Below are 15,244 nucleotides of genomic sequence, written 5' to 3'. Positions count from 1 at the left end.
TGGATGTGTGTAATGAAACGTTTTCCAAGGAATTCATCTTATCACGCATATGACAATACACACTGGCAATAAGAAACATAAGGTATTGAAGGATTTTCTACACGAGTTTCTCTTATCACACAAATGAAAATACACACTGGTTAGTAGAAACATAAGTGTCAGATGTGTGAAAAAACTTTTTTTATAGCAAAGTGTACAAAACCTACTTAGGACAATACACTCTATCGATATGAAACATAGTGAAGTGTGTGATAACGTGTTTTCTAAAGAAATTCATCTGATCACACATGACAATACACACTGGGGATAATTAAGAAGCATTTTATTAAGTTTGAAGGGTGTGATAAAGCGTTTTTCTCAACGAATTCATCGTATCACACTTATGTCAATACACAGTAAGATGATTTTATCATTTAAATATTAAAACCTGTTTATTTAAATTCAAGTATGCTGCCTCAAAGAGTGGGCAGCACATTAAGTTTACTTTTCGTTAGTCAACTCTTCGCAGAGTTCCCAAAGAAAGTCTCCTGTTCAGTGATTACAGTCAGTTCGTAATTAGGATTGTAACACGTGTCAATTTGGAAATGAAATATAGATGGATCTTTCCAATCAGTAATAGATAATAGGGTTTGCCTAAAATACGAAAGTGACATTATCGACGAAAGTGAGCGAAAGTGACTTTTAAAATATGAATTATAGCGTTTTAATAGACTTTTACAATAAAATTGCAGGTCACTTTCGCTCACCTTCGTCAATAAAGTCACTTTCGTATTTTAGGCATACCATTAGATAATATCTCGGCTTCTTGTTTAATAATACATGTACTTGTATAAAACTATAAGGTATAAATTTACATTCTAATGATTACAAAAGAATGTTATTGCAATTAAAAAAAGACTCTAAAAAACACAGCGACTGATTTGTGTCATTGGTGTTCATGTTAAAACGATCTAAAGTATTTAAATAGGAATCAGTCCACAGTTTTTTGCCTCCCATTGGCCACAATTAGGAAGTAAATCCGCATAAAAGAGTGCATGTGTTTATTGCCAGATATAAATGAATAATTGAATGAAAGAGATAGAAAAAGAAATTTTCTGACAGAGTTCATTTCAAGTAGCTGGTAAATGTTCGTATAGGTGACACGTGATACCGTGAAAATGTTTTAACTTATATAAAGTGTTCTTTAGATCTGGTCCTGCAGGTTATATTTTGTTCAAACACTGAAGAATATTACTTAAAGTTTATGGTAAATATATCGTCTAAAAAGAATAAACTGTGTTTGTCATTCCTGTGTTTCTCATACAACATTCTTTACTCACACTTGTATCATAGGCACTTGTTTTCGGGATTATAAAACCCTTTTGAGAGGTTTATAGAACTCAAATTCAATTGAATGTAACGATTTCTTTAACGTAGAAGTCTTATCAAAATTAAACCGTCATTTTTCCTATGTTACTAAAAAAGGAAAAATGATGCTTTTTGGAAAGGAGACATCTACGTCAAAATATCGTTACATTCAATTGAATTTGAGTTCTACAATTAAAAGCTCTCAAAAGGGTTCTTATCCCGAAACCAAGTGCCTATGACTTGTATATGAAAGACGACATACGATATGTGCTTATCATAACCAAATGATATCATTCGTTAGATTATCAAGTCTTACATGTTCTATCATGTAATGGTTAGCACTCTGGACTTTGAATTCAGCGATCCGAGTACAATTCTCGCTAGAATTTAACCCATTAATTTTTGTTAACAGTTGTGATTTTTTTTTATCTTTTCATTTTATACTCAATTATTGGCCCAAAAAAAGATTTCTTTAGTTTAATATGATCATATAAAGCAACATTTCAATTCACGATCCGTGTAAATATATATCTTAAAAGATATACATATATATAGGCCTACAATTATATTTTTTCAGCTTCTATAGCTGGACTTCTGTTAATTACCATATTTATAAATTTAGTGTTGTCCTATAGAAGGAATTTTGGTAAGCTAAACTTGTAGTGAAATGTAATTTCTCTTAAAGAGCACGATTTTAGGCTTTGAAGTTAATATATTTACCTTGTCATTCGTCAGATAATTGAATGTATATGTGGATTTAAGTGTAGTTATAGGTTAATAAAATTATATGTTTAAGTTCTTTTTCAGTAAAACGATAGATACATAGAGCGATTGCATGTCAATGAAGTAAAAGCTTCTCATTTTCATATAATATAAATAAATAGAGGGTATAATGAATGAGTTAGGCTTCATTAATAAATTTATTAGATAAGATGAATTAAATTATTCGATTATTGTTCGAGCCTCTGGTGATCATGATATTTGTTATTTAACAAGTTTAATTAATTTAGTTTTGAATATAATATAACATTTTATCACATACCCGAAATGAAACCCTAAATCTCCAAAAATTGTATATTTATACAGTGGTACGATTCCGCCATAGTACGTATCCTCTCCAAATTCTTACATAGTTACTCCCCTTTCATAAATGATCGTCATTGACCCTGCACAAAAACTACGTTTTACAGTTTTCTCTCATAGAAATATCAGGTAAAAGAATGATTAATATTTATAGATTTAGTTTCATTTGATAGAAGTTTTTGAATAAAAAACATATTATTATTTTTCTGTGAGAGTACAAACGTTTATTATTCACGAATTAGAAAATCTAGCTAAATGCCGTTTTCCGGTACATAGTGTACATAGCTCTGGGGCGTATAATAACGAACTAAATAACGAACTATGTTATTAAGAAATAAGTTCTTTGTAAGAAAATAATTAAAATATCATTATATGAATAATTTTATGCAAAAAATGTAGATATACAGAAGTTTGTTTACTTTGAACAAAAGATAAATTCATTATGTTTTGTGACTTATATTCTTGGTGGTATTGTAAACATGTTTGTCTTTTTCATCTCTTCAAGTTTTAGTTCATTTTAACTGTATTTGTATGGCAAGTAGATCACATTTACACTCCTATCCCTCCTAATATCTGTTTGTATAACTAACTATACAATAATGAATTCGTATAGGCTAGATTTGTTTGTATATAAATTTGCTTGATGATAAATATTACTACTGTAATGATTATTGTGCTAGAATATGGATAGACAAAACTCTTGATTGAATTTGTTGATGAGACAATTGTCTTATTTGTATTTGATAAAAGAATGTGTTTATATGAATGTGTTAAATATGATCTCAGTTTATTGAATTATATTATATCAAGGTAATAAAATATCTTTTGTTTTCTCATAAATGAAAACTTAAAAATTTACGCAGACAAATTGCTACATTTATTGTAGCAGATGACACTTTAAAGATTGTACTTGTTTCATAACGTGTAATTCCCAAGAGCTTAATCTGTAACGTACCTCAAAATGTTGTTTAGCTAGATTTTTTAAAAGGTCATTTTTTTTAGTTTGACTGTAATAACTGTAGAAGCAATACGTTCAGAATTATCAATATCTCCCCTTAGAACCTAGAATTTTCTTTAAACAATATTATTTTCAGCTTGACTATTTGATAATATAAGTAGATATATGATAGTCATCTATTTGTAAGGAATGTTGTGTGTAATGTTATTTGAAGATAAATCCAGTTGAAAAGTAGCAAACAAAATGCGGTTAAGACATTTTTCTGGCATATCGGAGAGTGGTTTCTACTGTTAAACAGGAGCTACTCCACAAATATCTTACAATGAGTTTGGTACATACATGGATATTTTGCAATTTGCCCATGGTAAGTTACTATTTAAAGTGTAAACAAGGCTATGTCGAGTTCCCACCATGAACTACCCGAAAGCTGAATACACCCATCTGTAGCAACCTTTTTCTTTAAAGTCTCATATAAATCCTGTTTCAGATAAGGACATTTCTATTTCCATATTTCTCTCAGAGCAGCTTCTGATCTAAGAACGCAATATTCAATAATAAAAGCATCATACTGGCGTCATTTTAAAGTGGGTATATAAAATGAGATTGTTTAGTGGACGTTTTAAAATCCTATCTAATATGCAAGCAGGAATTTTTTTTTGTGCACGTTAAATGTCTAACCATTTGTCCGCATATAAATATAATACTCTTACACAACTTTTGCAGACTTAATGCAACTTGTGTAGACTTAACTTTTTGACCTGAGGGAATCTGTTTTGCTATTTAAGTGTACAATTTACTCAGAGAGTCAGACATTCCTGTCTGTTATGAGAGACAATGCATATTTCATTTTCCTGGAAAAAATGCTATACTTTCTACTGGATCCTTATTACTTACGCATTAAAATTAGAAAATATTTCTTATAGCAGAAATGAGGTCATCTAAAGAATGCAGATCATTCTTAAAATTAAAGTACAATGGAACAAACATTCATCTTACATGTATATAAGATAACTTTTGTTCTTTCCGAGGACGAAATTGTGGCGTCTTTTTATGAAAGGAGTTGCGTGCTTTTGATGATGTCACTCAGCATGTTGATAGAATACATCAGCAAAAAATTTTAAAATAAGCGTGTTAGTTTTATTATTTCATAATATATCGATTTAATTGACAGCTCCACATGCATTTACTTAGTAAGATGAATATCCAATATCAGTACATTGTACAGTGCAAGCAAAACTTAAGACCCTGGGTGCCTGTAGTAAAATGTTAAGATTTGTAAATATAAGGTGAATCATACTAGTGAAATGTGTGATGATTTCTTTAATTCCAGGTCTTACTTCTAGCGAGGAAATAAAAGCTGACATGATGGACAGTAATCTAAACAAAGACACACTTTGTGAGAAGTTATCACCTGAATTGCGAAAAAGTGGTGTTCAAAGAAATAAGATGCTCAGTCCGTGTAAAATGACACATAGATGTTATATTTGTGATAAAACATTTACTCAACGAAGATCTGTGAAAACACATATGACAATACATACTGGCGAGAAGAATCATGCATGTAAAATTTGTGATAAAGCATTTTCTGATCGAAGTTATTTGAATAAACATATGAGAATACATACTGGCGAAAAGAATCATGTATGTGACATATGTGATAAAGCATTTTCTTTTCGAAGTAATTTGATTAGGCATATGACAATACATACTGGCGAGAAGAATCATGTATGTAAAATTTGTGATAAAGCATTTTCTGATCGAAGTTCTTTGAATAGACATATGAGAATGCATACTGGCGAGAAGAATCATGTATGTGACATGTGATCAAGCATTTTCTTATCGAAGTAATTTGATCAGGCACATGACAATACATACTGGCGAGAAGAATCATGTGCCAAAACCTTTTCTCACCGAATTTCTCTGAATATCCATATGACAAAACATACTGGTGAGAAGAATCATAAATGTGACATATGTGAGCAGCAAAGTAATTTCATCAATCATATGGCAATACATAGTGGCAAGAAGAATTATCAATGTGAAATGTGTGATAAAAATGTTCTCAACGAAATAATCTAAATACACATATGACAATACATACTGGCAAGATAAATCATGTACAGTGAGTTGGCCAATAGCGGGTCACTAGCGAAACTTTTAGTGTTTATGAACGAACGATTTTTAGATTCATATATAAATGTATGATGATAAGAAGTATTTTTATTCCCCTTTTACTGTATACTTCTTGTGAATTCATATTTTGAATGCATCGTGGTGTATTTACCATTTCCAAACCCTTTGTAAACATGCCAATAGCGGATCAAATCGGTCATTAGCGGGTCACGTGATATACGAACGGGGGGTTTTCTCAAAACATTAATTATCTGTCAAATTCTTCCCTTAACCAGGAAAATATTACACAACTATGTGTTACCGCTGAGTATTAAAGTGAAAGGGGTACCAATAAGTAAAAAATCCAAGTGACAGCTGCATGATTGTGATAAAAACAATAATGATTATAGTTTTGCTGATCTAGATATCTGCTCAATGAATTGTAAATTGTGTAGATAACATATTTATTTCATTTTCAGGGTTACAGGGGACAAAGCAGCTCATCGAAGCAATTTTGTGCACATTCTATGTAAAATTCCATTAAATTAACTGTAACACAAGTCATTTTTTGTGAATCAAAAGCTTAAAATGCAGTCTCAAGAAATGTGCATGTTCTTCTATGTTGTCATTATGAGGATACACTTTCTAAGAATAACAAAATTGTTTTTCTCTTATTGAGTACACTCTGTGATATAAACAAACAAAATTATAACAAAATACATGTAACATGTACAGTCACTTACAGGCACATTATGTGTATGAAAGATTAATAATTCTGTCGAAAGTGCAAAAATGAGTTTAAGTATGTTGTAATAGGGATTTATATCATATGATGTGATGCTTATCATCTGATAAAAATACCTTTGAATATTAAATCATTGTGATAAAGCAAGTAAATTAATACAAAATACTAATTAACTTTTACTGTACTAAACCTAAGCAAAAAGGAAACTAAAAATGGTTCAGAAATATGACCAATAAGTAACTTTTGGAAAGTGCAAAATTGACATTAAAAATAACTAAGCTTTGAAAAAATAAAGTGATAGCCTTAAAATAACAAGACTTTGAAAAAATAATGATAGCATTGTTAGGCTTAATTGGCTTTTACAGAGTTGAAAATTTACACATGTTTATTCCTTGTTCAGTGTCATAGCATGGCCTTCTGGGATTTTATCTAACATTACAGAAAGTTTTTGAAAATTACTCTCAATATCTGGGTGAAATATAATATAGTTGCATGGCAACACAACCCCACCACCTTCAGAACTTGGAGCCGGCCATGGTGGGAAACTCTGAGTAGGCTCACCGGTAACTTCAGCTTCGATATGTCCTTTGTACGAAAAAAACCAGCTATCCCTCGTGGAACATGGCCAATTGGAAGTCCTGCTACATTTTGCAACCGTAGCTGGCATTTTTAGCTCGACTTTTTTTTTTTTTTTTTTTTTGGAAAAAAAAGTAGAGGTATTGTTATAGTCAGGTCGCCGTTGCCGTTGCCGTCCGCAAACTTGTACCTGGATCATAACTTTTTTATTTCTTGGTGTATTGTCTTCATACTTGGCCACAACAACCCTTTGGACAAGACCTTTCAGTAGACCACACTAACCTTGACCTTCATCCATAAATGACCTTGACCTTCAAGGTTAAAAGTCCAATTTTTGCTTGTTCATGCTGTTATTGGCTGTAACTTTGTTATTTTTGAATGGATTGTCTTCAAAGTTGAACATAATAATCTTCAAGGATATCCCTTAAAAATAACCGACATACCTTGACCTTCACTTATAAATGACCTTGACTTTGAAGGTCAAATTATTGAAATTTTCATTTTTTTGGCTATTATTGGCTGTAACTTTGTTATTTTTGTGTGGATTGTCTTCAAACTTGAACATAATTATCTTCAAGGATATCCCTTAAAATAACTAGACAGACCTTGACATTCACTCATAAATGACCTTGACTTTGAAGGTCAAATTATTGAAATTTTCATTTTTTTGCTATAATTGGCTGTAACTTTGTTATTTTTGAATGGATTGTCTTGAAACTTGAACATAATAATCTTCAAAGATAACTGTAAAAAATATACCGAAAGACCTTGACCTTCACTCATTAATGACATTGTCTTTGAAGGTCAAATTATTGAAATTTTCATTGTTTTGGCGGTAACTGACTGTAACTTTGCTATTATTGAAGGGATCAACTTCATATTATAACAGAACATTCTTAAGGACCAGACATCGTTGTTTAAGAAACCCACATTTGCTTTGGCTCTTTAATGACCTTGACCTTGTAGGTTAAATTACTGAATTTTCTCAGATTTGTGCATTAAATGACCATAATTATATATTTATTGGTGTGTGTGTGTGTGTGCGTGCGTGCGTGTGTATTAACAACAACAACAAGAATTGCGTCATTGTTTCTATTTATAGAATTGCGTCATTGTTTCTATTTATAGAATTGCGTCATTGTTTCTATTTATAGAATTGCGTCATTGTTTCTATTTATAGAATTGCGTCATTGTTTCTATTTTTAGAAATTGCGTCATTGTTGCTATTTATAGAAATTGCGTAATGTTGCTATCTTTAGAAATTGCGTAATGTTTGTATTCATATATATATATATAAAATATATAAACAAAACTAATGTGACAAGACAGACTAACTAAATTTATAAAAAGTAAACGTTAAGATATGTTCAAACTTTTCTAGCCCGGCGGTGGCTATTGTTGGTCAGTGACACTATCATGTAACAATGTTTGGAATGACTCAAGTGGCGGCCATCACACCAAGCAGGCATCAGTATCATGGTTATTTGTATATTCAGGCTCTACAGTTAGACGTGTTGGGGGTGTAGTTGAAAAGTGGTCTTATTTGAAAAGCGTGATACCCTTTGATAACTGACTTTTTAAGGACCATGGATTGTTCTGAAGTTTCTTGAAAAATAAAAATTATTTCATAAATAAAGGAAAATTATATTTAACAATAGATTTATTTATATAAAAAAGTAATCTAATGAGTATAAGTTAAGAAAAAAGAATAAACAGTAGCACAGCATTAAAGCATTTATTTATTTTTTATGGGCTAGCCAGGTTTAAAACTATTATTCTTTAATTCATACTTTGTGTAATAAAATTTTAATTTACATTTATTGACAATCTGGGCAAAAGAAGTCTGGGTTTTTATCAACAGGTCTTGAAACACATTCTGCATGCAACCACCTATCACAGCCATCACACTGCATTCACAGTTTATCAAATCCATATGACATATCTTCTTCCCAAGTAGCCATACACCCCTTACAAAAGTCTGTTCTCAGTTCTGCTTTATTAACTTTATTTGTTTTACTCTTTTTCCCTGGTGCATTTCTTTTGCTTCCATTAATCTTAGACTTTCCTTTCTTTAAGGCATTCTCACATAGATTTGTTTTACTCTTTTTTTTCATGTATGCCAGTTTTGCTTGGTCTGTTCATCAGTTGATTGCATATTATTATCAGCATCTCGATCGGGGATCATTGTATGACTGAAATGCCACATCTGCTAATAAATCCAATCCACTTTTTTAATCATTCTATCAGATGACACAGCAGTACTAACTGGATTTGCTTTCTGATATAACTTTTTATAAATGTCAAAACAGGGGGACTGGCCTTCAATGTCATAGCTGTCACAATAGAGACTACGATGGGATACCAGGCCGACCACAATTGCTATCTAAAACAACCAACAACTCAGAACAGAAAATATATACAAATTTATTTACAAGAAATGAATATTTATAAATGAAAAATGATTATAGATGAAAAGTCACTGCGTAAACAAACACTATCAACGTATCTCAGTCTATTTCTCCCGTAAAGTTTCTGTCATGATGTTTCAATAAAGTGGTGGCGTTGTTGAACAAAATTCGTCACAATGGCGGGGATCTTGTATAAAATCTTATCAAGCGTAACTGTACTTCATACAGTGTTGGCACAGTTGGATAGGATCCTGAACAAGGGCATGCGTCACCCTTTAGCCATGGACATACGTGTGGAGGGCCCGTGTCATCTTCGGGTGTGTCCTCAAATAAGAAGCTACAAAGTATAAAACATGATAAGTTCCATGATAATCAAACATAAGGGTATAATAAAGTCCCTTGGAAAAGACTCGGCCTTTGTCGGTTTCCAATAAAATAACGTGCTTCTTTGAATAAACAAAATGTCCACTATAGTACACCATACATTCCGTGGAACAAAAATTCAATCACATCCGCATAATACTGCGTTGCAAATATATTCAAATATACGCCACATAATAACCACCAATAAATAAACGTCTTCCAAAATCATGCCACTGAAGATCCTTCTCTAGAGATACGTTGTATTTACTTATAACAAAAACTGATGATAAATGAAATGAAGTAAGATGATAACGTAAATTAAATTGATTGAAACAAATCATTACGATACTGCAGCATTTTACATAAAGTTACACAAATACGGTAGAACCATAATAAAATTATTTATGAATAGATATATATATATATCTATAAAATATTCATAACTCCTATACAATTACAATATAATTAAAACTTCAATTAACATACATCAATTAACATGTCTCGGTATAAATTTGCAAAAGCGAAACACTAGAATAAAAAGAGCTTTTAAAATTTAATCTGCAAAAAATTAGAAAATTTAGAAAACAATAAATTACTGCCAAATAACTAAACCTGAATCAAATAAACTATAATTCTAATAGAAAATAGTATTTTACGAAATAGCAAAAATTTATGAAACAAAATCACTAGAAAATTAAATTTACCTTGTACAGGCTGTAATTTTATGACAAATATAATTTGTCTGTCACCGTCATAGTGACCTGTATAACGTCCAGTGCATTGCAATATATCACTTAAAATTTAGTCATTATATAGCAAACTACTGAGTACTGAGCGGGAAAACGGATCGTGCAAAACATGAAAAATCGATTTGCACGAAATAAAGCTGGACGGCGGGAAAAATAGTTATGTAAAATAAAGGCCCGTCCTTCAAATACAGACATAATACATATATCTGGTTCATAAAACAAAAATGTAACTTTCTTATTACTGAAAGGATTTTTGTGAAATAAACGGCAAAATGTTTAAATTGAGACATGGAAATTTATGCAAACCATAAAAATACTCTAAATAATAATTTCACCCGAAAACTCTAAATTAAACAAAAGATGATGCAATCTCACATCAATGAATATAGAGTAAAAATGAGGATCGGCGTGAAAATATAATGCAAGATTTACAAACGTACTTTCACTTTGTGACAATAGCCTTCAGACAACCGTGATTGATATCTTTCACGCACAGGAGTAGATAACGTTTCTTGCAATACTTCAAGTGCTCCCTTTGCCTTGACTTGTTCAAGATATTCCTCTACTTCAACTTCTTTGATGTACTAGACTTCTTCGACTTATCATTGCAGAATGTCAGCCCGGGTTTCAGACATTCACTTGAAATAACTGAGCTATCCACTGGATAAATTCCTGAAGCTTTGAAGGCATTGATAACAGTCAGAGGTTTGTAAAAGTTCAAAAAAGCCACTGTTAACTTCTGGCAAAATATCTCTTTCCCAATGCATCTTCCAGGGTTTTCACGTGCAAATTTTCTAGCAACCAAGTGCCATTTCGTTTTCAAAGGACCGATACACCTTTGTCCAAGGGTTGCATCAAATGTGTCGCATTGGGGACAATGCGATACAGCTCAATGTTCTTTTCCTTTGCTTTCACAAACACTTCTTGGCTAATGTGACTTCCAACACTGTCTAATAGTAACACAACAGGTCGCTCAACAACGGCAAATTTATCGAAGTGATCAATGAACTTTGAAAATGTTGTGCCGTCCATCCAGCCTTTCTTCGTATAGGCAATATAACTTCCTTCTGGAGCTCCATTTAATGGGTCATATGCTCTAGGCTTGGGCTCAGGAAAAACAAAAACTAGTGGCATCATTTGTCCTGAAGCATTGCCACAGTACATCACAGTTAGACGTTGCTTTCCAGCACTTATCTGAGGCACAGGAATATCCTTACGGGATGGACCTATAACTTTGCTCTTGTTTGCACCCATGTTGAAGCCAGTTTCATCCGCATTCCAAATACAACCTGGTTTTTCCAGAAAACCTTTACTGATCAGGAAATCCTTATAATTTGTGTACCATTCATCAAGTGTCTCTTTTGAAAGTTTTGAACGCTTCAGTTCAAGAGGTGTTTTCTGAGCGTAAACCAATTATGTGTGCATTCCAGTTTCTTAATCCTTGATATCAGCTGTAACCTGGTCTCCCCTCAAGAAATGGGGTTTAACGCTTCTCTTTTCTAACAATGTCTTGAACAAAGTCTAAAAACTCACACATTCTGAGGCCAAAGCCCCTCTGGGCCATCTCACTTAACCACTCAGCCATAGATGTTTCTTCCTGTTCAGTGAAAACAGTAGCAGGACCTTTCATAGCGTTGATGTCTGTTTCCCCACTGTATCTCCTTTGCAAAAACCCGTACGACAGTCCATACTCACATGCAGCTTTTTCTTAGTGACATACTCTTGTTACTTACACTGTATAGGGCTCGTCTCACTCTCTGCACTTTCCAAGGACTCATTCGCTTCCCTCTGTATTTTTTACCACTGAGGAGGCTGCATTCTGGGCTGGACTACATTGAACACTCTTTCTCTTTCCCTTAGGCATTAGAATCTGAAACAATAAAACAAGTAAAAAATTGAGCTTGTCAAATAATTCTGTAAAAAAATGAGTGATAAAGTAATAAATTTTGTCACACATCCTGTGGTTGATGATAAAAAACATGTATTTGAAGTTTAAAATGGATAACTTAAAAATAAAGAAGTTACTGTACAGTTAAAAATAATATTTTAGAATCTAGTCAAGAGCTATTTCAATGTTGCAGCAGTTTATACTACATAAAACACCATATTTTAGCATGGACTGCACAATTCACTTGCAATAATAACATAAATGAATTAAATTTTATATTTATTTGTATACAAACCAAAATTTGCTTTAAAAAATATTTTCTAAAACCTATTGAATAACTTTTAGTCGGTCCCTTCCTGGAAAACTACATGACACGCTATTGGGCAATGTGATGCAATTTAATTGACCAGCGCTATCACTATAATTCATCATGCATTTTTTAAACGGCTGCTGCTGCAGATAGTTAACACATTGGGTATCAAATACCTACAAGCTTTGATCTAATATCTTTTGGGGGTTTTCGGCAATAAGGCAGCGACTGCGAATTTGTGTTGTTACTGGCGCAATATTTCGCGACAAACGGAAACGCTTAGTAAAGCATCTGAATGAATCTGATTAGAATTATCCGGATGTTTACATTTTTTTTTCGCTGTCGAGTAGCTAACATCCAAATGCACATGACTGTTAGGTTATAACACTTTTAAGTTCAAAATATTAAGTAAAATAATTTATTAAATTACTGACTGACCAGTTATTGGCTATGACCCGCAATTGGCTAACTCACTGTATGTAACATATGTCATGAAGCATTTTCTCAACAAAAGTCTCTCAATACACATATGACAATACACACTGGCAACAAGAATCATCGATGTAAACTATGTGATAAAACATTTTGTCATTTGGCGCAGCCACTCGTGAAATATGAACTTTTGGTGTTCACAAGGTGAAATATATTTGGATCTTACACTATACTTAAAAAATTTTCTTTTTATTATATGCAAAGAAACGTTTTAAAAAGACATTAAACCTAATTATAATACGTACTGGATGAAAAACGCGCCTAATAATAATACAACGTTCCCAGTACTGTGCACGCAGGTATTTCACTGAAACAACGTAAGGGGCTTAAATTCAAAACAGTGAAATTATCAAATTGATAATTTTACTGTTTAAAACAGTGAAGTTATCAGTTTTATATCACTGAAATTTTCTATATATTTCGTCGGTTCCAATATGACGGTAGGGACGGGCGGAATCGATTCAATTTCAATTTATTTACAATAACTTTTAAATAAATTGGGGGCGGAATCGTATTGGATACATAGAGAAAACTAATAATCAATCTTTGTATTAATAGTTTATTGCACTGAAAGGCAATTAAACGTGAATTTTAACACTCCTCGTGATTTTGTCACTATAGGCAAAGAAGAAAAAACCGGTGTTAAACTGCCACGAGATTGCATAACTTATTATTAAGAGTGCTTAAGATTTTGCCATGTCAACATTATACTTTAGTAATATTTTGTTTAACAGTTATAGTTTATGGTAAATATATTGTCTTAGAAGAATAAACTGTATTTGTCATTCATATGTCTCTTATAAAACATGCTTTATCATAGGCTATTGGTTTCGGGATAAAAAAAACCGTTGAGAGGTTTGTAGAACTCAATTCAATTGAATGTAACGATTTTTTAACCTAGAAGTCTTCTAAAACTGTCGGTTTTTTATTTGTTTGGGTCGTCAGACCAAACAAATAATGGTAGCGATATTTCAGAGCCAAATGCTGTTAATTGCAAATGCCTAAAGTAATCCACTTTTTAAGCAGTTTCTTCCCTTTATATGTACACTAACGCCGAAATATTCAGGGGAGATCAATGCGTAAAGATTGTCAAATGACAGGCGCATTAATTTTCAAGCAAAGTAGTTCCCGAATAGTCGAAGATCTCTAATATTGTTTCATTTTTTATAGAAATACATGCTTACAGTAAGCTCCATGATTATTTACATCTGTGTTAAACAACAGGTTTAGCGTCGAAATAATAAGAGTTACAAACCCTAATTTACAATAATATGGTTTTCTTCAGGCCGTTAACATATAACTTCACCGTGTTTGAGGGGTTTGCACGCTCGCTTATGAGTCGAGAGGTCTTAGAGTTCAAATCCTAGTTGAAACAACCCATTTTTTCAATTGTTTAAGTTGAATTGACTATCTGTGTTGCAATTAGTCTTATAGCCAATATTTACTACAGTTAAACACTGGAAAGCATTGGTGGCACTATACAAAAACAAATTGGTTTATAATCTCACAACCTTCACCTTTCTGACAGTCTGAGACCCAAGCAAATTCAGCGCCTTATGTGCTTTGATTTTCAATGTTACTAAAAATGGAAAAATGAAAAGTTAAAAAAAAGTATATACGTTAAAATATCGTTACATCAGAATCTTTCAAATAGAAAGACTCTGGTTACATTCAATTAAATTTGAGTTCTACAATCTCTCAAAGGGCTTTTTGTCACGTAACCAAATGTCTATGACTTGTATATGAAAGACGGCATACGATATGGGATAACCATAACCAAATAATATCATTCACCCGATCGTCAAGTCTGTCAACCATCTTACAAATCACATTATAATTAATTTATGATCTGTCCGATTGTCAAATTTGTGACAACGTACCTGATAAACTGATAATAAACAACATATGTGTTTATAGATAATATATGTCTATGGTTCATGTACAGGTTCTATGGTGTAATGGTTATCACTCTTGACTTTGAATCCAGCGAACTGCGATCCGAGTTTAAATATCGGTAGAACCTATTTTTTATACAATGGTGATTTTTTTTTCATTTCATACAAAATTATTGGCCATTAAGGATTTTTAAAGTTAAATATGATCATATATATAAGTTAACATGTCGGCTTCTTCTTTCATTGCAAGATCCGTGTAAAAAATAGCTACTATACCTAGACTCCTGTTTATATTATGACCATATTAATAAATTTTTG

At 32.3% G+C, this 15,244-nt stretch overlaps 1 protein-coding gene and 1 long non-coding RNA gene across 3 annotated transcripts; one reads left to right on the top strand and one right to left on the bottom strand.

Moving 5' to 3' along the window:
* Positions 1–2,104: 2,104 nt before the first annotated feature.
* Positions 2,105–6,934, top strand: LOC132723810 (uncharacterized). 2 transcript variants are annotated; one of them, XR_009624795.1, is made up of 3 exons: positions 2,274–2,559; positions 3,876–3,972; positions 4,719–6,934. It is a non-coding gene; the product is annotated as an uncharacterized LOC132723810 (long non-coding RNA). The 2 variants fall into 2 exon arrangements; XR_009624794.1 differs by lacking the exon at positions 3,876–3,972 and having other exon boundaries at positions 2,105–2,559.
* A 4,226-nt stretch (positions 6,935–11,160) lies between these two features.
* On the bottom strand, positions 11,161–14,849 carry LOC132723813 (jerky protein-like). The gene is made up of 3 exons (XM_060708598.1): positions 14,826–14,849; positions 12,143–12,211; positions 11,161–11,739 (listed from the first exon to the last, which is right to left on the bottom strand). Exons 1-3 carry the CDS (start codon positions 14,847–14,849, stop codon positions 11,161–11,163), a joined length of 672 nt encoding a protein of 223 aa, XP_060564581.1.
* Positions 14,850–15,244: the final 395 nt, after the last annotated feature.

The sequence above is a fragment of the Ruditapes philippinarum genome, unplaced genomic scaffold (genome assembly GCF_026571515.1).
Source record: "Ruditapes philippinarum isolate M1 unplaced genomic scaffold, ASM2657151v2 ctg8621_1_1_1_1, whole genome shotgun sequence".
In the NCBI taxonomy this organism is placed as follows: Eukaryota; Metazoa; Mollusca; class Bivalvia; order Venerida; family Veneridae; genus Ruditapes; species Ruditapes philippinarum.
Note: the sequence above shows the minus strand (reverse complement) of the source record. Positions and strands in the feature narration are given on the sequence as shown.